Raw genomic sequence first — 19,729 nt, 5'->3', positions numbered from 1 at the left:
AACGCAAGGGCAAAAATATGCCCATTCCTGCTCATTCTTTAATAACCACACCCCAAATTTGAGAAGGAAAATTCAGGAATAAAAAATCCTTTTGTATACACCCCACTGGTGGAACACAACTGTCACGCTAGTGCACTGTAGATGGTGACATGCACATCACATTCTGTGTGCATGGCGCCCCCTGGGGTTGTGCAGTGACCGGGCTGTTTGGCTGTGCATACTGACCTGCGGAGGGCAGCATTAATGGAGATGTAAGTTCGAGAAAAGGAACAAATCTTAAATCTACCTCTGAGTGGTATCTTAGGCATTTTCTTAATACCTCCAGAATCAAAGGCTATTCAAAGAAACAAAGATCATATAATGCACACAACTGTAATTTACTATCCAACTATTAACAAAAAACAAGAATTATGTAGCCAAAGGGGTGCTGTATCTAGGAAGCAAAAGACACGCTGCTTACCTGCAGAGGCAGGCAGGTCAGCTCTCCTCAGATGAGTGGGCGGGTGCCCTCCTGTGGATGCTCATGGACCCTCTGGGTGCGGCTGTCATCGCCTGACTGTCTGACACCCCCCGCCCCCCAATGCTCACGGTGCCCCTGCCAGGGCCAGCTCGCGCCGAGCCCTACAGGGGTCAGTCTGTCGGCAGCCACACTGGACTGTGTGCTCTTCCAGAGCAAAGACCAGGGGTTTCCAGAGCCCAGCACCCCGAGGGTGAGGGGAAGGAAAGAAGCTACATCTTGCGGGCGGGCAGGAGTAGAGGGCAGTGCAGAATAGCAGGAGGGGTCAGAAACAGTTACAGAAAACATAAAGTACAAATAAACATAATACAAAGTAGCTGTTGCCACTCTAGAGGATTTAAAAATTTCCCACTGACGGTTTTCAAAGCCACCTTAAGGGCCACACAAGGAAATCAATTTTTTTTTTACTTTGTGGGAATACTTCTTTTTAACGAAAAATACTATCCAGCTCGACCATTTATTTCTACTAGTAAATTTGAATTTCCAGTTTAAAAAAAAAAACCTCAAATCTATCACCCAAAACATAGGCACGTCTGAAAATAAAACTTTGAAAAACTAAAACAAAAATAGTACAGCTTGAGAAGGGAACTCTAAAAATCTCAAAATTGTTTTGAGGTAAAAGAATGAGCCTCTGTGGGTATACACTTTAACTGGGAAAACATTCGTGGCAATGTGTGGAGTCTTACAGATTTGCTTAAAAATTCATATTTATGCCCATATATTACATACGCCACGTCTTTAATTCTACTTCGCTTTTCAGGAGGAAAGTGAAGATGTCTCCACCTGCATAAGCCTATGAAGAGCCGGCAGGAGAGCGCGCAGAGGTGAACTCTGCCCCCCGCAGCCCAGACAGGTTCCCGACTGGATGGGGCGCGTGTGGGCAGGGCTACGGTAGCAAGCGTCACCCACCAGAGACCAGGCAAGGAAGCGTCCTCAGAACACACCCAAGCCAAGTCGGTAACACCAGTGTTTCCTAAAAATAGCAAGTACTCAGAAAAGACTTGGGGGAATAAAAAAACAAAGAAAAAGAATAATGAAAAGGACAAAAGAGAAAACATAAAGGTATCTGCTGAAATCAGAGGACCCAAAGGAAACACCACATAAAGGGAGGGACAGCTGAGGGGAAGCGTGAAAGGCAGAAAGAAGTGTCACCTACATTAACATACAACGAGTCACTGGGGTCCCTCTGTTTCTCCAATTTTGGATAAGGTGTTTAAGTGATTTTTTTTTTTTGAGAACTATCTTATGTACATGAAGTATCCTGTTCTAGGTTATTCTGGAAAACCCTGCCGGGTGTATAGGCGACCAACCTGAACCTACCTTTGCGGTGATCTGAAACTCCTCGTGCTCTTTCAGTAGCTCTTGGGTGTGCTGTATGCTTGAGCCCGTGGAGGTATGTGTGGAAAGGTAGAACTCCCCGTTGTCATGGATCCATTCTAGAGCCTGGGGAGGGAAGGAATGGAGACGCTCATGCCTGAGTCCTGGTAAAGGAGGCCCACTCCCTGCGTCGCCCACGCAGATGTGCAGTCACAAGCCCAGGCTGGTACACATCTACAAATACCTCTTCAGGGACAGATGAGCTTCTGAAACAAGTATCATAATTCCAAAAGGAAAAGGAAAAACCTGACATTCTAGAAAGCTGTAACCACCTCACTTATATCGCAATGATTAAACAGTTCCTATAGCGGTGAAATGTACTCGCAGTAGAAGAAACTACAACTAAGACCCTTTCAACAAGGATACTGAGAAGATGTAGATGAAGGGATGATTTGAGACCCTCACACTGCTAAATGTTTAGGCCTTTCTTCCTTTTCCTGCCTTCAGTGAGTACCAGGTGGGATCCACCACACTTGCTCTTTGGGGGGTCCTATCCCATGATGCACAAACGTGCCACTGGGGAGCTGCTAGGAGAAGACATGCCTTAAGCCCTGTGGCTGCAGGAGAGAGGTGAGCGCACCTGAGGAGAAGGGAAGGGGGCCAGCGAGGGTCAGACTGCAATGACCCAGTTCTAACGTGTGTGCTATCTCATGCCCTTAGATAAAAGTTGTTTCACTACTTCTATTTCCATATAACTGAAGTGAAATCAGACTTACATATGCATCTAAAAACACAACACCCGGACAGCTGACTGCACGGGAATTACGGCTGTTATGCCTGAGCATGGCTATCCCGCCCCTGGAACAATGTTAACACTGCTGCTGAATCAAGGTTGAAAGCAATGTTTGTCAATTCACTCCAAAGGTCCCAGGTTTTTCCACATTTACAGCACGCTGTCTCTTGAAGGCCTACTGTGGAGTCAGGTGCTACCTGGGGGCACTGGAGAATGAGCGAAACTTCGGCCCTGCCCCTGTAGAGTGGGCAGGAGGAGGGAGATGGACAAAGATGCACAAAGACAAATGAGAGCAGGGATACCATGCTTAGAACGGGAGGTCAGCAGAAGTGGTGTCTAAACTAGGACAGGCTGTCTGGGAAGCAACAGGCTCAGAAGAATGGGGAGAAGCTCAGTAGGTAGAGGGGCATGCACCATGGCCCCAAGCTGGTGAGCTGGCCCGCTATGGAGGCTGAAGGTGAGGCTGGAGAGAAGATGGGGAGGGCAGGAGGGCCCAGGAGCTCACAGGCCCAGTTTGGACTTTTCTGTGAAAACTAATGGGCTGCCGTGTAGAAAAGGAATTTCAGTACACAGTGAATGGAAGAAGTAACACTGGTCAGCAAACTGGCTCAAAGATTTAGGCAGGACACAGCTGGGGTTTCTATAGCATGATGGCTCTGACTGTGAAGGGGGAGGGCAGATCTGACCCGTGTGGGGGGTCTACACCTATGGGACTCACGAGGGAATGAAGGTGGGAAACTGGGGAAAGAAAGGAAGCAGGAGGTATACACCCTGTAAGGTGAGAGGGTGTGGGGGACACACCCTGTAAGAGAAGGGGGTCCTGGGGGATACACCCTGTAAGAGAAGGGGGCCTGGGGGACACCCACATAGGACAACAGAGCCTGGGGAACACACCCCATAAGATGAGGGGGCCTGGGGGTCACCCACATAAGATGAGGAGGGGGGACAGGGCTTCACGAGTCCAGTTCTGCTCTCAGTGAGGCCAAAGTAGAGACACCAAGGAGGCAGCTGGGATTTCTGAGTCTGCAGACCCGAAGTAGAGGTCAGGGCTACCTTCATGACAAGGTACCAGCAGAGGAGGTAAGAAGATAGGAAAGAAACTAGAGCTAGCCCCAGACTAAGCCTGAGAGGATGCCAGCGTTCAGCAGTGGAGAGCCTGGGAAGAGTGCCAAGGAGGCCGGAGGCGCCCAGGAAGCCCGAGGGCCAGGACTCGCCCACAGAGCCGGGTGCAAATCACTGCTCCGTGTTCCAGCCAGTTAAGCTCAGGGTGCCGTCCTGAGGCCCGTGCATCAGGAGGAGCCTCCAGGACTGGGGTTACAAACAAGCAACTTCACTACGGGACCGTGAGCACAGCATAGAACCCAATGGGCTGCAATGGCCTACACTTCCTGATTTCATTTTTGGCACATGAGCTGACTTTAGGAAAAAGCAACAACACATTCCATTGTTTTTCTCCATTAAAATGATTATTTACAATTGTGTTCTCTGTAGCTGAATGACTGCTTGTCTTTCAACAGAGAAACAATAAAGACATATGAGAAGAGATTATGAGACAATCTCTAATTAGAAACAAAATCAGGCCCCATGAGTCTGAAATATGGTTGAACTATCATTAAATAAAATGTAATTTAAACACTAAAAACACTGCTTACCACTTCTGTTGGGAATATAACTACCTCTGGTAACATCAGCCAAGATGAGGGAAGGGTTGAGTATGGGTGCCAGATCTATGGACCAGGAACTCCAGCTTACAAACCTCGAGGGAACCGAGCCATTCTGAGCACCTCGCTGCCCACTCGAAACCAACATTGACCAAATCAAAAGAAAATATTCTCCCTAAGTGGGAAACTGTGCTGAGGAAGATTTAATCTTTAAGCTAAAAGATTTAACTGAATGCCTACTCTGTGGCAGGCACAGGTGAAGTCAGAAGACCATCCAAGTGTGATGTGGTCACCAGCGACCCACAGCACCAAAGGGACTCTAAGCCCCCTGACATGCAGGACACGAGCTGGCTCACACAGGCGTTCTGAGAATGAGCCTTCTGTCCTCCGTGCCCTCCAGACTCTCCACATTCTGGACCAACAGCTTACAGATTCCTATGCTACCGTTAAAGCCAAAGAGAAGTGACAGGAATCTTAGTTCAAGTTAGGGGTCAGACAGACTTTACGCTACAACGATCTTCCACGACTAACCATACCGGCGGAAGCACTTATCCCATAATGACTTCAGAAGATGGAAACTCTAAACATACCTTTTTATTTATTTTTTTATGTAGGCTCCACGCCCAACATGGGGCTTGAACTCATGACCCTGAGATCAGGAGTCCCATGCTCTACTAAGTGAGCCAGCCTGATGCCCCCTAAACATATCCTCTTGATGTCTCTGCATTAGTCAACTGCATTAACACTTTTTTACTCTACTGAATTCTTAGAAATTCTATCACACTTCTTACCTAATTTTAGCTCAAGTTATCTGAAGAACAAAATTTTACCTTGAAAATATAATTATAGCAAAATAAAAAAAACCAAAACACCCCCCCACTTGTATTTATACAAGTACAGAACCTAGATTCCACAATGATTTTTGAATCATTGTCATAAGTAGGACTTGTCCCTGGTGGTCCTAAATATGAGCCAACGGCAGCAGAGGCGGGCTGTGTGACACACTTGCTGAGGGCCCAAACCCACTTCTACGGGGTATGGGTTTTCTTTTCACGACAAGTTTATTTAAAAGGCATGACTCTCCTGATCATTTGAAAGTGGTTTTCAAAGTGGCTGACAGGTCAAGAGCTTCCTAGCGGAGGGTGGAAGTCTAAATAGAGGGTGGAGAGCATGGGGGAGCCCGGTGTAATGACTGACCTGCTTGGCACTTCGTTCAAAGACCACATACTGCTGGCATTGGTCTAGCCGTCTCTTTCTCATGGTCCAGTAATGCAATACCCTGTTCTCCCGCTGGAAGAGTTCATTCAAGATATCTAAGAGAATAAAGACAAAGACATATGTCGGGGCTTGCAACCAGTGAAAACACTTGCAAAATCCCATTCAACGTTCTTTAAAGACTTAATGCAAATGTCAATGCAAGACAGTATTAAATTACAAGCCACACGGCTTGCTCGCCCAATGTTCTCAGTGAGCGTGTCCACCAGACCTCAGACCTCTCCTTCTGCTCTTACCCCAATTTGTTGTCTTATGATTGAGGTCACTGGAAACTGAAGACTGGCCTCCAATATCTTTGGTTAGCTGGATGAGTGGGATAAGCTATTGCATCCCCTGCTGGGGCAATCTGACAATGGCTGGAAAAACTTCAGTATTAAATAATTTGTTCAACAACATTAAAACCTTCCTGTAGAAAGAATTTAGTATAAAGGATCTATGTCATAATGGTGGAGTACTAGAAGAAAACACAGTTTTGTTTTTTCTTTCTTCTTCCTTTTTTTTTTTTTTTTTTTTACAAAGACAAAAACATAAGCCATTAGGAGAAGCAGGGACATGAAGTAGAGAAGCATGGAGCCAGAAAGGCCAAAAACCCTGATTACATAACACTGTAAATGTCATAACCAAACAAAATCCACCATAACAGTACAGCACCAATAAAAAGCTAGTTAAAATTATTGGGAAAATACAAGACACGGACCAAATGTACTTGCTTGTCAACAGGGAAAGATGAACGGTCCATTAGAAAAATGAGCAAAGCATATAAAGATTTTATTTATTTGAGAGAGAGAGAGAGAGAGAGAGAGAGAGAGCGCTGGGGGGAGGGGCAGAGGGAGAAGCAGACTCCCTGCTGAGCAGGGAGCCCGATGTGGGGCTTGATCCCAGGACCCTGAGATCATGACCTGAGCTGAAGGCAGACGCTTAACTGACTGAGCCACCCCAGTGTCCTGAGCAAAGCATATAAACATGAAGTTCATAATTTCTAAAATATGGCCACTAAATACACAGAAACATGTTTAACCTCACTCAGACAATGAGACCATCTTGCACCCTTTTCCTGGCAAGCCCTGGTGCTGTTCAGTGCTGGCAGGATTGGGGGAGAGGAACATGCAGGGGTGACCCCGTATTACTGAGGGGAGACAGCACCACTCTTGCAGCGGGCGCTCTGGCGACAGGTGGCGACAGGTGACGTCATCGCAAATGTGCATACCTTTGAACCAGCAATTCATCTTTCAGATGTACGGTGCTTACACAAGCCACATGTACTCAGGTGCACAAACACTAAGGCACTGTTTGGAAAAACTAGCAGTGACATCTGAGCCCAACTGGGAGACAGGTTAAGTCAACTACGAAATCATTATCCTGGACATTAAAAATGATAGAGCAGATCTTTAAATTGTGATATAGAAAAAGGACTAAGATATACTATTATTATTATTATTATTATTATTATTATTATTTTGAGTAGGCTCGACACCCAGGCCTGCAGCCCAACCTGGGGCTTGAACTCACGACCCTGAGATCAAGACCTGAGCTGAGATCAAGAGTCAGATGCTTAACTGACTGAGCCATCCAGGTGCCCCAAAAGAGGACTAAGATGCATTATTAAGTGAAAGAAGAAAATTGCAGCAAAAAACAGTCCCATTTTGGTAAAAAAATAAAAATGCGGGACGGTGAGAGGAGTGGAATCCACGTGTGTTTTTCTCTATATATTTATGTTCATATTCATAGACATACCCACAAAAAAGTCTTAATGGTGGTGACCACTGGCAAACGAAATAGGAAATTTATATACATTTGTACACTTAATTTTTTTTTACAGTAAGTCTGTTTTACTCGAAGTTTATAAAATATACAAGAAACTTTGGAAGAAGATTCTTGAGACAAACTGCAAATCAAATAAATGGTATCTAGATTATAGCTTCATTAATATTGGGAAACCTTAAAAATATTAAATTATCCACAAATATTTCCCAAGGTCCGGGTGGGCTGAGAAACATGAACCTGTGAGCAGGATTTATGTGGCAGTTCAGTGGTCATGCTCCATTATCTTTACTGAAAAAGTAAACTAATTAGTGACACAAATTAAGACTTTGAAATTTGAAGCCAGTCAAAAAATTAAATGAAAGTATCACATGTGAAAATTAACATGAGCCAACGGGTCTTTTCCAGGCTCTTTTTCTACAGTCCCTGCCTGGGGCCCGACTGACTTGGGGCAAGTAAGCGGCCAAGCAGAGCGTTGACCGCCCCCGCCCAGACTGGGACGGGAAACCAGCTGGGGCTTCCTCATGTACCTGAAGGACTGTCTGGGGTCCTGGGATGCTGTCTCTTCTGGCACCCTCACCCTTACGTGGATTTGCCGCACTGTCCCACACATAAATCTTTCGTCCCCAAGTACCCAATGAGAGAAACAGGACATTCTGTTTTTAACTGTCCGCAGCACCCAGAATGATGAGACACGGCAGCAAGGGCGCCGTGACTACCTAGTGCGTGTGCATGTACAGCTCCTCTCACGCACACACACACGTGGTACAACCCAGGAAGGATCATAACATCTTTGATCAGAGAAAGCAGAGTACGACCAACAACCAAAGGCAATACTGAAGGATGAGAGAAAGGCAATGATTTTTACATGAAATGAGCCAAATAAACCGATGACCAATGCAAGGAACTTGCTGGCAATGAAGACTTGCTCCTGCTGAGAAATGGCTGTGTTAGTCACTCATTTCCCCAAGAGGGCAGTCCACCAAGTAACAAATACGAAATCTCCTCTGCGGAGCGTAGAGGACTCTACCAGTGCGACAAATCATTTTTCTGTGACACCTCTGACAGATGAATCCAGATGAACAGGGAGTATAATATACAACGTTTCTGCCGATCATATGGGTTTAAACAGTGAGACGAATCATTTGTTAATGGATTATGGCAACTTTTCCCCTATGAGACCCAACTCTGAGAGCGCAGGCTGTGTGGGGCCCCAGGTTCCTCATCTGTTTACTGCCGGCCCCTGAAGCTCATGGTGAGGATAGCAGGTGCTTCAATGTCAAGACTATTTCAAACTCTTAATCATTTTCTGAGATTATTTCCATTGTAAAGTATTCAATCAGAATTCTAGAGTAAAAACCATCAGTCCTCCTCACTTCTATCCATACCAATCCTATTAACAGTTTAGTATCAAATTTTCCCAGACGAGTTTCCATGCACTTAACATTATATATATGCATACATAAAAACCCATGGCTTTACAGATTTTTACTCTCAAATGATACCAGAATGTATGATATTTGGCAATTTGATTTTATTAATGCTTTAGTATACAAATCTATAATACCTTCCAGCAATGATTTTGGTGTATAATTTCTTAATTTGAACTTTTAAAAATATTTTGACTCTAGATAAATTCTGGTTTTCCTTTTCCCCCAATTTACAGTATTTTCACTTGCTTGAACAAAATAGTCCATACTAATAAATATCATGCTGCATTTTCTCCCTGCTTATACTCTTCAACTTTAGTCAACAAAGTATCAATCTGCATCATTTGCTTCATATTTTATTATTAAACAAAGATAACTGGCAAGAACTTTAATAATATGAAATGTATATTTAAAATGAAGCCTTGGGTCTCAGGATTTTAGAACACATCCTGCCCAACTCCTTGTACTGCTTGCCAGTAAAATGACTCGTAGCTGTACTCACTTTTCACTTGTTGTTCAGGGGCTTTGATATGGGTCACCATTCCAGGCATGTTCACACTGTTCCTATGCAGGTACTTCAGGAAGACATCTGCATTCCTTCTAGCAAGTGTGCAAGCCTAAGAGAATCATGGAGGGCAAGGTGTTGTTAATGGGACTTCGACAAACATGTATTTTGAGTATGTATGGATGACAACATCATATAGCTCTAACACACATCTTTAAAACATTCGTCGGGCCAACCTGTGGTTTGGAGAATACATAGGTTACATCCTATTTCAATTAAAAAAAAAAAACCTGTCTTGGACCTCTTGCTCTGAGAAGTCAGCTGCCGTGTTGAGCGCCGCCCCACGGAGAGGTGCACAGGGCAGGGGACTGAGAGAGGCCGCTGGCCTGCAGAGAGAGGAGGTGGGGCCCTTCTCCTTCCGGGCCCCCAGCCAACAACCTAGCTGCAGCTTTGGGAGAAACCTTGAATGAGAGCACCCAGCTAAGCTGTGCCCGGATTTCTGGAAAGGGCAGACAGCATTTTCAGCTTTCCAAGTCCTGTACTGTCTACCTCCCGGTTGCAAGTACTGAACCCAACCACTGTGGAGGAAAGCCACCACGGGCAACATGGAGAGGAGTGAAGAGTGAATGGATTTAGCTCTCGGGGGCTTAGACTGCCAACCCCTGGTTTGAGCCATCAGTCTTGGGGTGGTTTGTTTTGTGGTGTTATTGTGGTAATAGATGACTGATGGATTCCACGTTTATAAACCAAGTAAGTAATTTCATTAATGTATTAAAAAAAAAGAGGGAAAATACCCTTAATTATATGTGAGTTGGAAATATCTTATCCATTTCCTGTCTCAGCTCTGGAATTACTCTTTCTTCTAGAAGCTCTGTTTCCGCCTTCTGATACATGGTATTTAGACCACAATCTGGACAAGACACAGGGAGCTCATTATTACTGGTTGGTCACTATTTCCAGGCCTTTGCAGTACATGGAGCTAGGACACTTTTTAATTAAGAGAAGAATGTATCACGAGTCTCCACAGATTATCCTAAAATTGGCTGCACTCCAAACAGTGAGGAAGTGGCCGCAGACAACTGGGGTTATGTCAGGAGGACGTCAGAGCCAACCTGCCTGGAAGGAGCTCCCACGAATGGGACAAGTTGAGTATAAAAAGATAAATGACTACAATTGATCAAAACACACCAAATACCTTAAAATCCATGAAGATAGAACAAAAACTAATCCTATGCAGATGTTGCTAGGGCAAAGCTCATTATTCTGAAAATGATAAGCAAACAAGCACTTAGCCTGCCTTTTCTGGACAAACTCTATTTGAGAGTAACCAAATAGCTAAGGAGGGAATAATTCTAGCTAATCAAGGCAGAAGGAATGATAGAATCTCACCATTTTGCAACTCCTAATGAAGCATTATCACCACAGGGTAATCAACCCATTAGGTAAAAGGCAGACAGAGAAGCACATAATGGATTAAATGGACTTACCACGTTTGAAGCAATGGTAAACCCTCCTATCACACAGACACAAAGAGAAGCAGACCTTATGTGACTCCTGATGGAATGCCAGGTACGCAGAGTGCCCACGCACACACTCACACTCAAGCCTGAATCCAAGTGAGGCTCTCAACATAACACACTTAGAGAATCCAGGATGGTAAAAAATGACTCCACAGGATGCAATTATGGAAATCCAGAGTGAGAAAAATCCCACAGTATAACTTACTTCTTCAGCTAATAAATAGTAATAAAAGGAGAGTGGTGTTTCAATTAAAAGAGATTTGGAGGGGCTCCTGGGTGGCTCAGTCATTAAGCGTCTGCCTTCTGCTCAGGTCATGATCCCAGGGTCCTGGGATCGAGCCCCACTTCGGGCTCCCTGCTCCGTGGGAAGCCTGCTTCTCCCACTCCCTCTGCCCCTGCTTGTGTTCCCTCTCTATATCTCTGTCAAATAAATAAAATCTTTAAAAAAAGAGAGAGAGATTTAAGAGACATATCAATAAAGTCAACGTGCGGACCTTGTTTGAATTCTGATTAAAACCATATATAAGACAATACGGGTCAGAGAAATTTGAACACTGTTGGATTTTGTATAAAATAAGAGATACTGTTAATTTTCAGGATCCGATAATGGTGTTGTGGTTATGTTTTAGAAAGGCAGAATTTAATGTTTAAACACATACTGAAGTATTTACAAATAAAATGATGTAATATCTAGAATTTAAAGTAGCCCAGGGAAAGTGGGCATATGCCCATGTGCCGATAACTACTGATGCTGGGTGAGAAGTACACAGGAGTTTGTTACCTGTTCTACTTCTGTATGTATCTTTAAACTTCCATTATGAAAAGTTTAAAGCTATCCAATACACAGACACTACTGAACCCAGCTGAGTGAAGGAATCTGAACAGGCCAGTGAGTATTTTGTTTTATAATTTTATCTAAGTATCTGTCTTATTTAGACTAAGTAGTATTCAATTGTTTATTCTAAATGGATTGCAGAGAAAGAGAGGCAAATTACAAGGATCCCAATGGAAACGTCCTCACAGTGGCGGGCATTTCATAATTGTAACAAGCAAGGACACGTAAGCCCAGGGCTTTCAAGTTCCGTTTGAAATGGTTCAACTGGAGGCTGAGGGAGTCACCGCTGTTTTCCCACCCTGATCTGCTACAAAGAAAGTCATGTGATGGAAGCTCAAAATAAATGACCAGATAGAATTTTCAAAGAGTTACAATCTGTTCTCCCAGACTAAACAGTAACTGTCAGACATCACCTTCAGAATGGAAACAGAAATTATTAAATATAACAGGAAATGGGGTCAGAGGGGTCAGAATGCCAAAACAAAACTCAATAAAGTGACAATGAAAAGCACACCACACCTATTTTTAACAGGTCTGAGTGGCAACAGGCAGAGCCTCAGAAGATTCTTCAAGAGTGAAAGAATGCATCACAGAAACATGGAAATGTTGCCAAATGTTTTGAGCACTTTTTTACATTTGGGTGATTTAGGTATGAACACACACACACACACACACACACACACACACACACACACGAGACAAAGGCGGCTAGAGAAATTCCTCATTTAAAGCTTCTCAGAGTTCAAACTTCCAGCCGGGCCTAAATGGGATTAAGTCTCTTTTGCAGGAAACACATCCTGAGTGAGTATTAGTAACTAATCCTATAAACTCCAAGAGGTGTTCCTGCTTTGTGTCTACTCTGCACTGGGTTCAGTATTCCTAAAAAGGCTGAATTTCCAAAGGAAGATTATTTCAAGCTATCGGCATTTCTGTCTCACCAAATCAATCTCTCTCTCTGCTCAGAATCATCTGGTGCTCTGACTTCCACCCATGCTTTATTCACACAGGTTTCCAGCTCTTTGGGAAAACTAGGGAGTGTAAATCACAAATGGAAGATTTTAAGACTTTCTCTGACCAACTAGCCCAGCGCGGATGCAATGTCACACAAAGGGAGAGCTGCAGGTGTGGGGAGGCCCCCCCGCCACCCCGCACCGCCCCGGGCCCTGCACACCTGGTGCCTGGGAACATCTGGGGTTCTCTGACGGACAGTCTGCACCCTGCCATCTTCAGGTGAACCCTCTTGCATTTGTGTCCCCAGTTCAGGGAGGCACCAGCACCCCAAACGGCTGGCTCCTTACCTTCAGGAATGCTTCCTTTTGCTCCAAGTGCTTGCTGATCATTGGGGTGACGTGGTCCGTCTCTGAGTTGGGGCCCAGCTTGTCGGCTCCTCCACACCAGTCCTCTTCTCTCTTGTACTCCTGCTCCAAGCTCTCGAGGACACTGCAGACCTGTGAGCAGAAGAGTCGCAGGCTAAGAGGGGCCGGTCGGCGACTGACAGCACAGAGCGACATCTCCAGCAAGTGTGGTAGGTCAGGCTCTGGGGATAAAGGTGTTGGCCTGGGGACCAAGACCATCGGAAGGAACCATGGGCTCCGTCTTACGTGAGGACAAATGCAGGGGTCAAAATAGGCAGGCCTTTCAGAACAAGAACCAAATAAAAACGGAATTTCTGGTCTCTCTCTGGTGCGTTTCAGGCTATCCATTTAAATGAGAGGAGAACGGAGGTCCTCTCAGCTCCTTTCCAACCCATTACTCTTTGAGTCCTAAGGTAAGCAACAACCCTTCTACTTCTAGAATGCTTTTCTCTGCCTGGGTTGAAGTGACTGGCTCAGTAATTACTGAGGATTAATGACGGAGTTGTCCAATAACACTGAGCTCAACATAAAAGGCTGGTCAGGAGCCCAAGGCATCGAACCTGCCTCCTCACCTGCTCTGAGGTTTTGTAGAAGGCGACAGACGCATTCACGAGCTTGAGGCGGTCTTCCATCTTGAGCATGAGCTGCTGCCAGTGAGAGGCCACCTTCTCGGCACAGTCCCGGATCATGTCCATGTCGTAGTGATTGGCCTGCAGCATGGCTTCTGCCTTCTGCTGCACCTGCAGGGCGCTCTGATGTGTCTTCTAAGGAGACAGAAAGGGGAAGGGGAGACTTATCTGACTGGGCGGTCACATGTTTACTGGGAAGGCACTGGGAAGGCTGCCGCAGTGCTGCTCCACCTGCTTTTATAGAAACAACTTCCCCTAATACTCATCAGGACACTCCTACAAACACAGCAGACCGTGCAGTAAGATAAAAAAAGTTTTCATGCCTAGCAACAACCGTGCTTATGCTTAAATTACCTAATGAAGGATGAAATGCATTAAGACATTCCAGAATGGGTCCCACTTGTGGGGTTCTCAGCTTGAGAAATAGCAGGGAAAATTAATAGCCAATATTCTAAAAAAGCTGTTGAAATGTTCCAAGTTTATTCTTCCTATTGGTCCTCCTTGTAATAGCAGCTAGACGCACATGGACACATGGAGAAAAAAGGTGGCCACCGTGAATGCCTTTTTCATTTTTACCTTAAACTTTAGACTTGAGTAAAAAGTTTTCAAGAACTATTGACTTTAAAAAAGAGAGAGAGAGAGAAACATAACTCAAAGCTAGGAATGAGCCAAGTGTATTCTCTGGAGGCTCATGCCATATTAAAATATCAAACTAACACCAGAAATCCAGTAGAATTCCTGCTCGTGTATGTTCACTAGAATAGAAGATCCCATGAGGGGCTGACAGGTCAGGTTCTCCCAATGAAGACTCAGAACACCAGACAGCACAGCAGTTAGGTGGAGTACATGCGTTTCTGTGGACACAGATTTTTTTCTTTTTCTTCTTCTTTTTTAACCACAGCAAAATTTTGCATTTCACTGAAAAGGCACTAAATGACTCTATAAAAGACTATATGCAGTATAAGCAACCCTACCCTTCACCCAGATACACGGACACGTATTAGGAATTTAATTATTAGAACTCACTAGGCACAGTATACAATTTTCAAAAGATGCCCAGAGTCTGGGCTTCAAGAAGAAGAGTTAATATGTATCTGTTGGCGCTGAGTAGTTGAAAATATGTCAATCTCGAGAATAAATTAACAGTATTTTCTGTGGCTTTCTTCTCTATGTATGTAACTACAGCAGGAAACAAGTTTTCTGCAATCAAATGCTCTTTTTCCCAAGAGTGTACCTTGAGACCACCTACCATAATTAACTCCCCTCTCCCCGCCAAAAACTCGACGAATAATGAATTCGCATGCTGTGAGAGTGAATCTGAGTGGACTTGGCCCTGGCCTGGCCCCGACCTCGCGAAGGTGAGGAACGTTGCTGTTAACCAGGGTCGGAGGAGTTCCGTGGATAGTGTTGTCTACTGGTGATGTGCACCTGGTCTGGCTGCGCCGCCCTCGGTGCTCTGCTCTGTTCAGGAGTGTGTGTGCAAGACCCGCAGAACAGAAAGCCCCTCAGCCCAGACTCCAGCTCGGGTTCTCAGGTGCAGGTGCTCCCGACAGTGGGGGGTGCGTGCCGCCAGGGCCTCACAGCGGGAGGATGGCTCGGCGCTGCAAGGTCCCCAGGCTGGCACATGCCTCCTCCCCTCACTGCAGTTGCCAGCCCGTTTCCTTCCCCTGAAATACACTGGAGATGTATCAGCATCATCACTCTGGGTCCTGCTGAACCCCACCGGGCTCGGGGTCAGTCCCCCGTGAGGGGGCTCAGCAGACGTGTCCCGAGGTGGGGGGCAGGCTGGTGTCCCTACCTCGATGGCGTGCTGGAACTGCTCGTGCTCCCTCTGCAGCTGCTCTGCCTCTTGTAACGAGCTGGCCGTGATGAGCCCAGCGTTCAGCATCGACTCTCCGTTGCGGATCCAGCCCAGCACCTGAAACATGACACAGGGAGCTCCAAGCGCCGGCCCTCCGCAGGGGATTCCCCTGCGGGCCAGCGGGGACAATAGCCAAGTGGGCAAGGTGGTCAAGCTGCTCACATCAGCTGTGAAGCATGGGTTTCCTTATGATCCCATTGCCAACAGCGTGATGTCCTTCCACAGTATCTTAAGTGCTGCATTTTAAAATTAATTCAGTTATCTTATAGCTTCAAATGGGTGCTGAAAAGGTGGGGAATCCAGCGGATTGTTATTATTAGTCCACAGGTCAAAGCAGTCACCTACTAGATATCTACTGCCCCCAAATAATTCCCTGATAATGGGGCACCTGGGTGGCTCAGTCAGTTAAGCATCTGCCTTCAGCTCAGGTCATGATCTCAGGGTCCTGGGATCGAGCCCCACATCAGTCTTCCTGCTCAGCGGGGAGTCTGCTTCTCCCTCTCCCTCTGTCCCTCCATTCCTGCTTGTGCGTGTGCACGCACTCTCCCTCTCTCTCAAGTAAATAAAATCTTAAAAAAAAAAAAACCCAAATAATTCTCTGATAATCAAGAAATGTATTTTTCATTCCTTTTTCCTTAATAAACATGCAAAATTAGCAAACTGCCTGGTAAGGGAACTATTTTTTATTTCACCAACATATTTTCCAATTTAATGCCAGTGTTAAACGACCCACTAACCGAAGAGCGGATTCAGGGCTGTCCCCTGAGATTCTCAAACAAGAGCATTCCAACTGTGGAAGCTGCAGGACTGCGGGCACTTACTTGTGGCACAGACCGCTAGGTACCTACTCAACGCCTACTTCTCCTCATCTCCTTTACTCAGAAAACCTCGACTTCGTTTGTGTGTCGGTGGGGGGTGGATTAAAATAAAACCACGTCACAGCTCCGTTACAGTTCGGACACTCTCTCCAGCTACCAAGGTCAACGCAGTTGCCTCCGGGCAGTTGTGTGACCACATTTCTTCTCTGATGCAAGTACTGCTTCTTCCCTGTTATGCTTTTCCCTTCCTGCTGCCTGGCAAGTGGAGGGGGAGCTGGGGCTGCAACAGCCACCTGACAACCCGTCACCCACACAGCTACCTCACCTATCACGTGGCCACCGACTGAGCACCTGCAGCAATCTACCACGTCCTGACGTGTTCCGTAGAGAAAGTAATTTTTGAGCACCACTTTTAGACTCTTATAGGCAAATGCAATTCCTAATGGATAGTTTATGTTTTTGTTTCTTAGACACGTTGTTTTGTTTTTAGCAAGAAGGAACACTTTATTAACTGGTCTTTAAAAGGCTGGTCACAGTACTTCATCTCATTACACGGGAGACCAACAGGTGCTCTTAAAGCTTCCCAGTTTGACAGTGTATCTGCTTTAATGTGAGCATCACCCACTCAGGCACCACACCTCGCTCCCACTCCAGAGGCACCTTATCCCCTCTGCTCAACCAACACGCTTTTCTGTGCCTCCACCAGAATCCCAGAAAGCCATACTTTCCTTGTATCAGGGCGGTATCATGAGTGGTTTCTCTGCTCGTGAAAAAAAATGTCAGGTACATGCTGAATATATGTATGCATGGAATCCCACTGGCTGTGAGCCGAAAGCAATCCCTCCCAAATGTTCCATTTTTATTTTGCCATGCTGAGATAGGACAGTAGAGCAGGCTGGTCACAGAAGAAAACCCCAGCCCCCTCTAGCCTGTCACCCCATCCAGATTGATAACAGCCTATTTGGCAGAACAATCATAGAGTTATTTAGCCTGAGAAGCAATGTGTTCAGTTTCAAGCAAGAGACCACCAATAACAAAACAAGCTAAGTGAATGTTCCTTTCCAGTGATACACCTGCTGGGCAGGGAGGCCTCTTCCCCTACAGAATAAACACACAGCTGTCCAGGCACTGGTTCCATGTTTGCCCACGAGCTGTGGCCGTACCCGGGGCGTGCATGTCACATCGTGCCTCACAACAGCTGTGTTCTATATCCCAGACGACCAGGAGGTCCCTCTTCGGGGGCTTGTCGGGCGGGGCGCCTCCGGTCTGGCTCCACGTCCAGCAGCTTGTTTACCTGTTTCACTTCAGCCTGCAGGTGGCGAAGCTGCACACATTGTTCCAGGTGCTTCCGATGCTGTTCCGCTGCTAAATCCAGCTCCTGCTGCTTTTCATGAAGGAACTCCAACAGGTCCTGGACCCGAGTTGCCATGTCGACATCTCTATCGCAAAGCAGCTCCACACCTGCGGGCAGTGAAGGCAGAGCCCAGAGCTCAACTGGCATGGTCGCCAGCTCTTCAGCCACGCACCACATACACTGCGCTTTTGTGAAGGACCTGCCTAGCCAGGCCAGGCCGTTACCTTGAAGGCCAAGTGCAAGGAAGGCACAGCGGGCAGAGGAGTGTTACATGTGCTTCCGAGCACGGGAGGGGGCCTGCAGGAATGTATCCGATGTGTTCCAAAGCAAAACATGATGTATAGCTAATCAAACCCATTTCCTGTCAATCTATTTCTGCAGGGATAACTGTGGACACGAGCCCTTGACTTTGTCAGTGAGCGAACTCTGGCTTCTTTTTGCTGTACATCCACTTGCACCCTGTTTACTCTTCAGGAAGCACTGAATTTGATTTGTATAAAACGAGTAACGTAGTAGCAGGTTGTCAAACACTACGGACTTCTCTCTACATTTTTGAGCCCATAGTGACCTCTGCTGGTGAAATATAAACTAAGAAAAAAATTAAGAATGTGAAAAATTTTTTGAGATTCACATTTCATTCATGGATGTACAACTGGAGATCACGCTCCCTGAGATGACATGCAAGAATATTAAAGGTAAGTACGCTAATCGTATTGTTACTTGTGATCACGGTATGTGAAAATAAAACAGCAAAATGTTCCTTTTGAAGAGCAGGTACCTGAGAACATCTATGTCACGGGGCTAAGTAAACTTGGCAGCCAGCACACACAAATAAACAGGATGAATTCCCGTATGATATGAAACCCCCACAACTGACAGAATGAAATGCACTCCTTACCCGAAGCCTGCACTTCATTGACGTACTGCAAAAGGTCCTGCCCTTGGTGGATGACATCGAAGGTCAAGTTGTTCATGGTCAGAGCTTTGTCTGCATGGTGCTGGAGGCGTTGTTCTGCTATCGTGAGATCTTCCGTGTCAAAGTCGTTCATTTGCTGAGAAAGCTCATCGTTCCAAGACTCAAGGTCTGAGATGATCTAACACAGGAAAGTATCTTCTTAGGACAAGACTTAAAAATAAGTATCTGCTGTGATATCTCACTGTGCCAAGTAGGGAAGGAAGGAACTAATGTGACCATGTCTTAAGGACATGGAAGCCAGCCGTAGGGGCTCCCACAGGCCAAAGATGGGACAGTTAGATACAAAAAATCTATCACAATTAAATAAAATTTACAAAATATATAAAAACATATTAATTCCTAATGAATTTTTTTTAAAAAAAAAGAAGAGCTAAAAAGCCTAAAATTAAATGAAAAACTCCTCTAATTAGAAGTTGACAGGAAACCAACCTTTATCCTGAAACTGGTAAAAGAGATAATTATTTAAGCCTATAACAATGAAGGAAGATTCCCCTTTATAGATAAATCTAGTTATTAAATGTAGAATAAAATTAGAAAGGCTTTTTTTCTCATTCTGTTTTGAAATTCTAGTGAAATAACTCTTCAGCGAATGACCATCAATGTGCAGTAAACTATAATGGAAAGGATGGGGGTACTTAATGGGAGGGTCAGGCTGCCACCTCCTAATCCCACAGACCAACCTTAGCTCCCTAAAGAAGTGGGACCAGACAGGACTAGCTTTCTGACAGGAGAAGCCGTGGCCCCTGGGGAGCATCTGGCACAGAAACGGAACCTGAATCTTAATCAGGTCTTTACATTGAACTTTCAAGTTTATAGGAAATACCAGGGAAAGAAAAACAGAAGAAAATCACTAAGCGAACGCAGAATGTGGGACCTGGTTTCTTCCCCTGATTCAGTCATTCCAACAAGTCATGGCAGGATAAAAAAGAAGGGTGGATGAAGAGATGATTCTGGATGGAAAGACTATCAACCAACCGTGAAAGCAGCGCCCACGTGCCTCCCTGCCCCCAGGGCAGCTGCAGGGGTCTGAGAAGAGGCTGGGTGTTAGTTAGAGATCAAGGTGTCCGGTTGGTGAGGGGTGGTAGACTGTGGTTATGTGGGAAAAGGCCTTATTTTGTCGAG

The 19,729-nt window shown here is 45.5% G+C and overlaps 1 protein-coding gene across 3 annotated transcripts in view; it reads right to left on the bottom strand.

Annotated features, from left to right (window-relative positions):
* Positions 1-19,729, bottom strand: part of LOC102731976 (triple functional domain protein) — a 314,385-nt gene that overhangs the window by 91,398 nt on the left and 203,258 nt on the right. For all 3 annotated transcript variants that reach the window (XM_081825910.1, XM_081825911.1, XM_081825912.1), the window contains exons 14-21: positions 18,530-18,725; positions 17,572-17,738; positions 15,397-15,516; positions 13,542-13,733; positions 12,913-13,062; positions 9,257-9,371; positions 5,486-5,601; positions 1,838-1,960 (exon numbers count right to left, since the gene is read on the bottom strand). In XM_081825910.1, the coding sequence (XP_081682036.1) occupies positions 1,838-1,960; positions 5,486-5,601; positions 9,257-9,371; positions 12,913-13,062; positions 13,542-13,733; positions 15,397-15,516; positions 17,572-17,738; positions 18,530-18,725 (1,179 nt within the window). The remainder of the gene's footprint in view (positions 1-1,837; positions 1,961-5,485; positions 5,602-9,256; positions 9,372-12,912; positions 13,063-13,541; positions 13,734-15,396; positions 15,517-17,571; positions 17,739-18,529; positions 18,726-19,729) is intronic.

Source organism: Leptonychotes weddellii, chromosome 7 (assembly GCF_054177405.1).
Source record: "Leptonychotes weddellii isolate Sample4059 chromosome 7, ASM5417740v2, whole genome shotgun sequence".
Lineage (NCBI taxonomy): Eukaryota > Metazoa > Chordata > Mammalia > Carnivora > Phocidae > Leptonychotes > Leptonychotes weddellii.
This window is presented reverse-complemented; position numbering and strand designations above follow the sequence as displayed.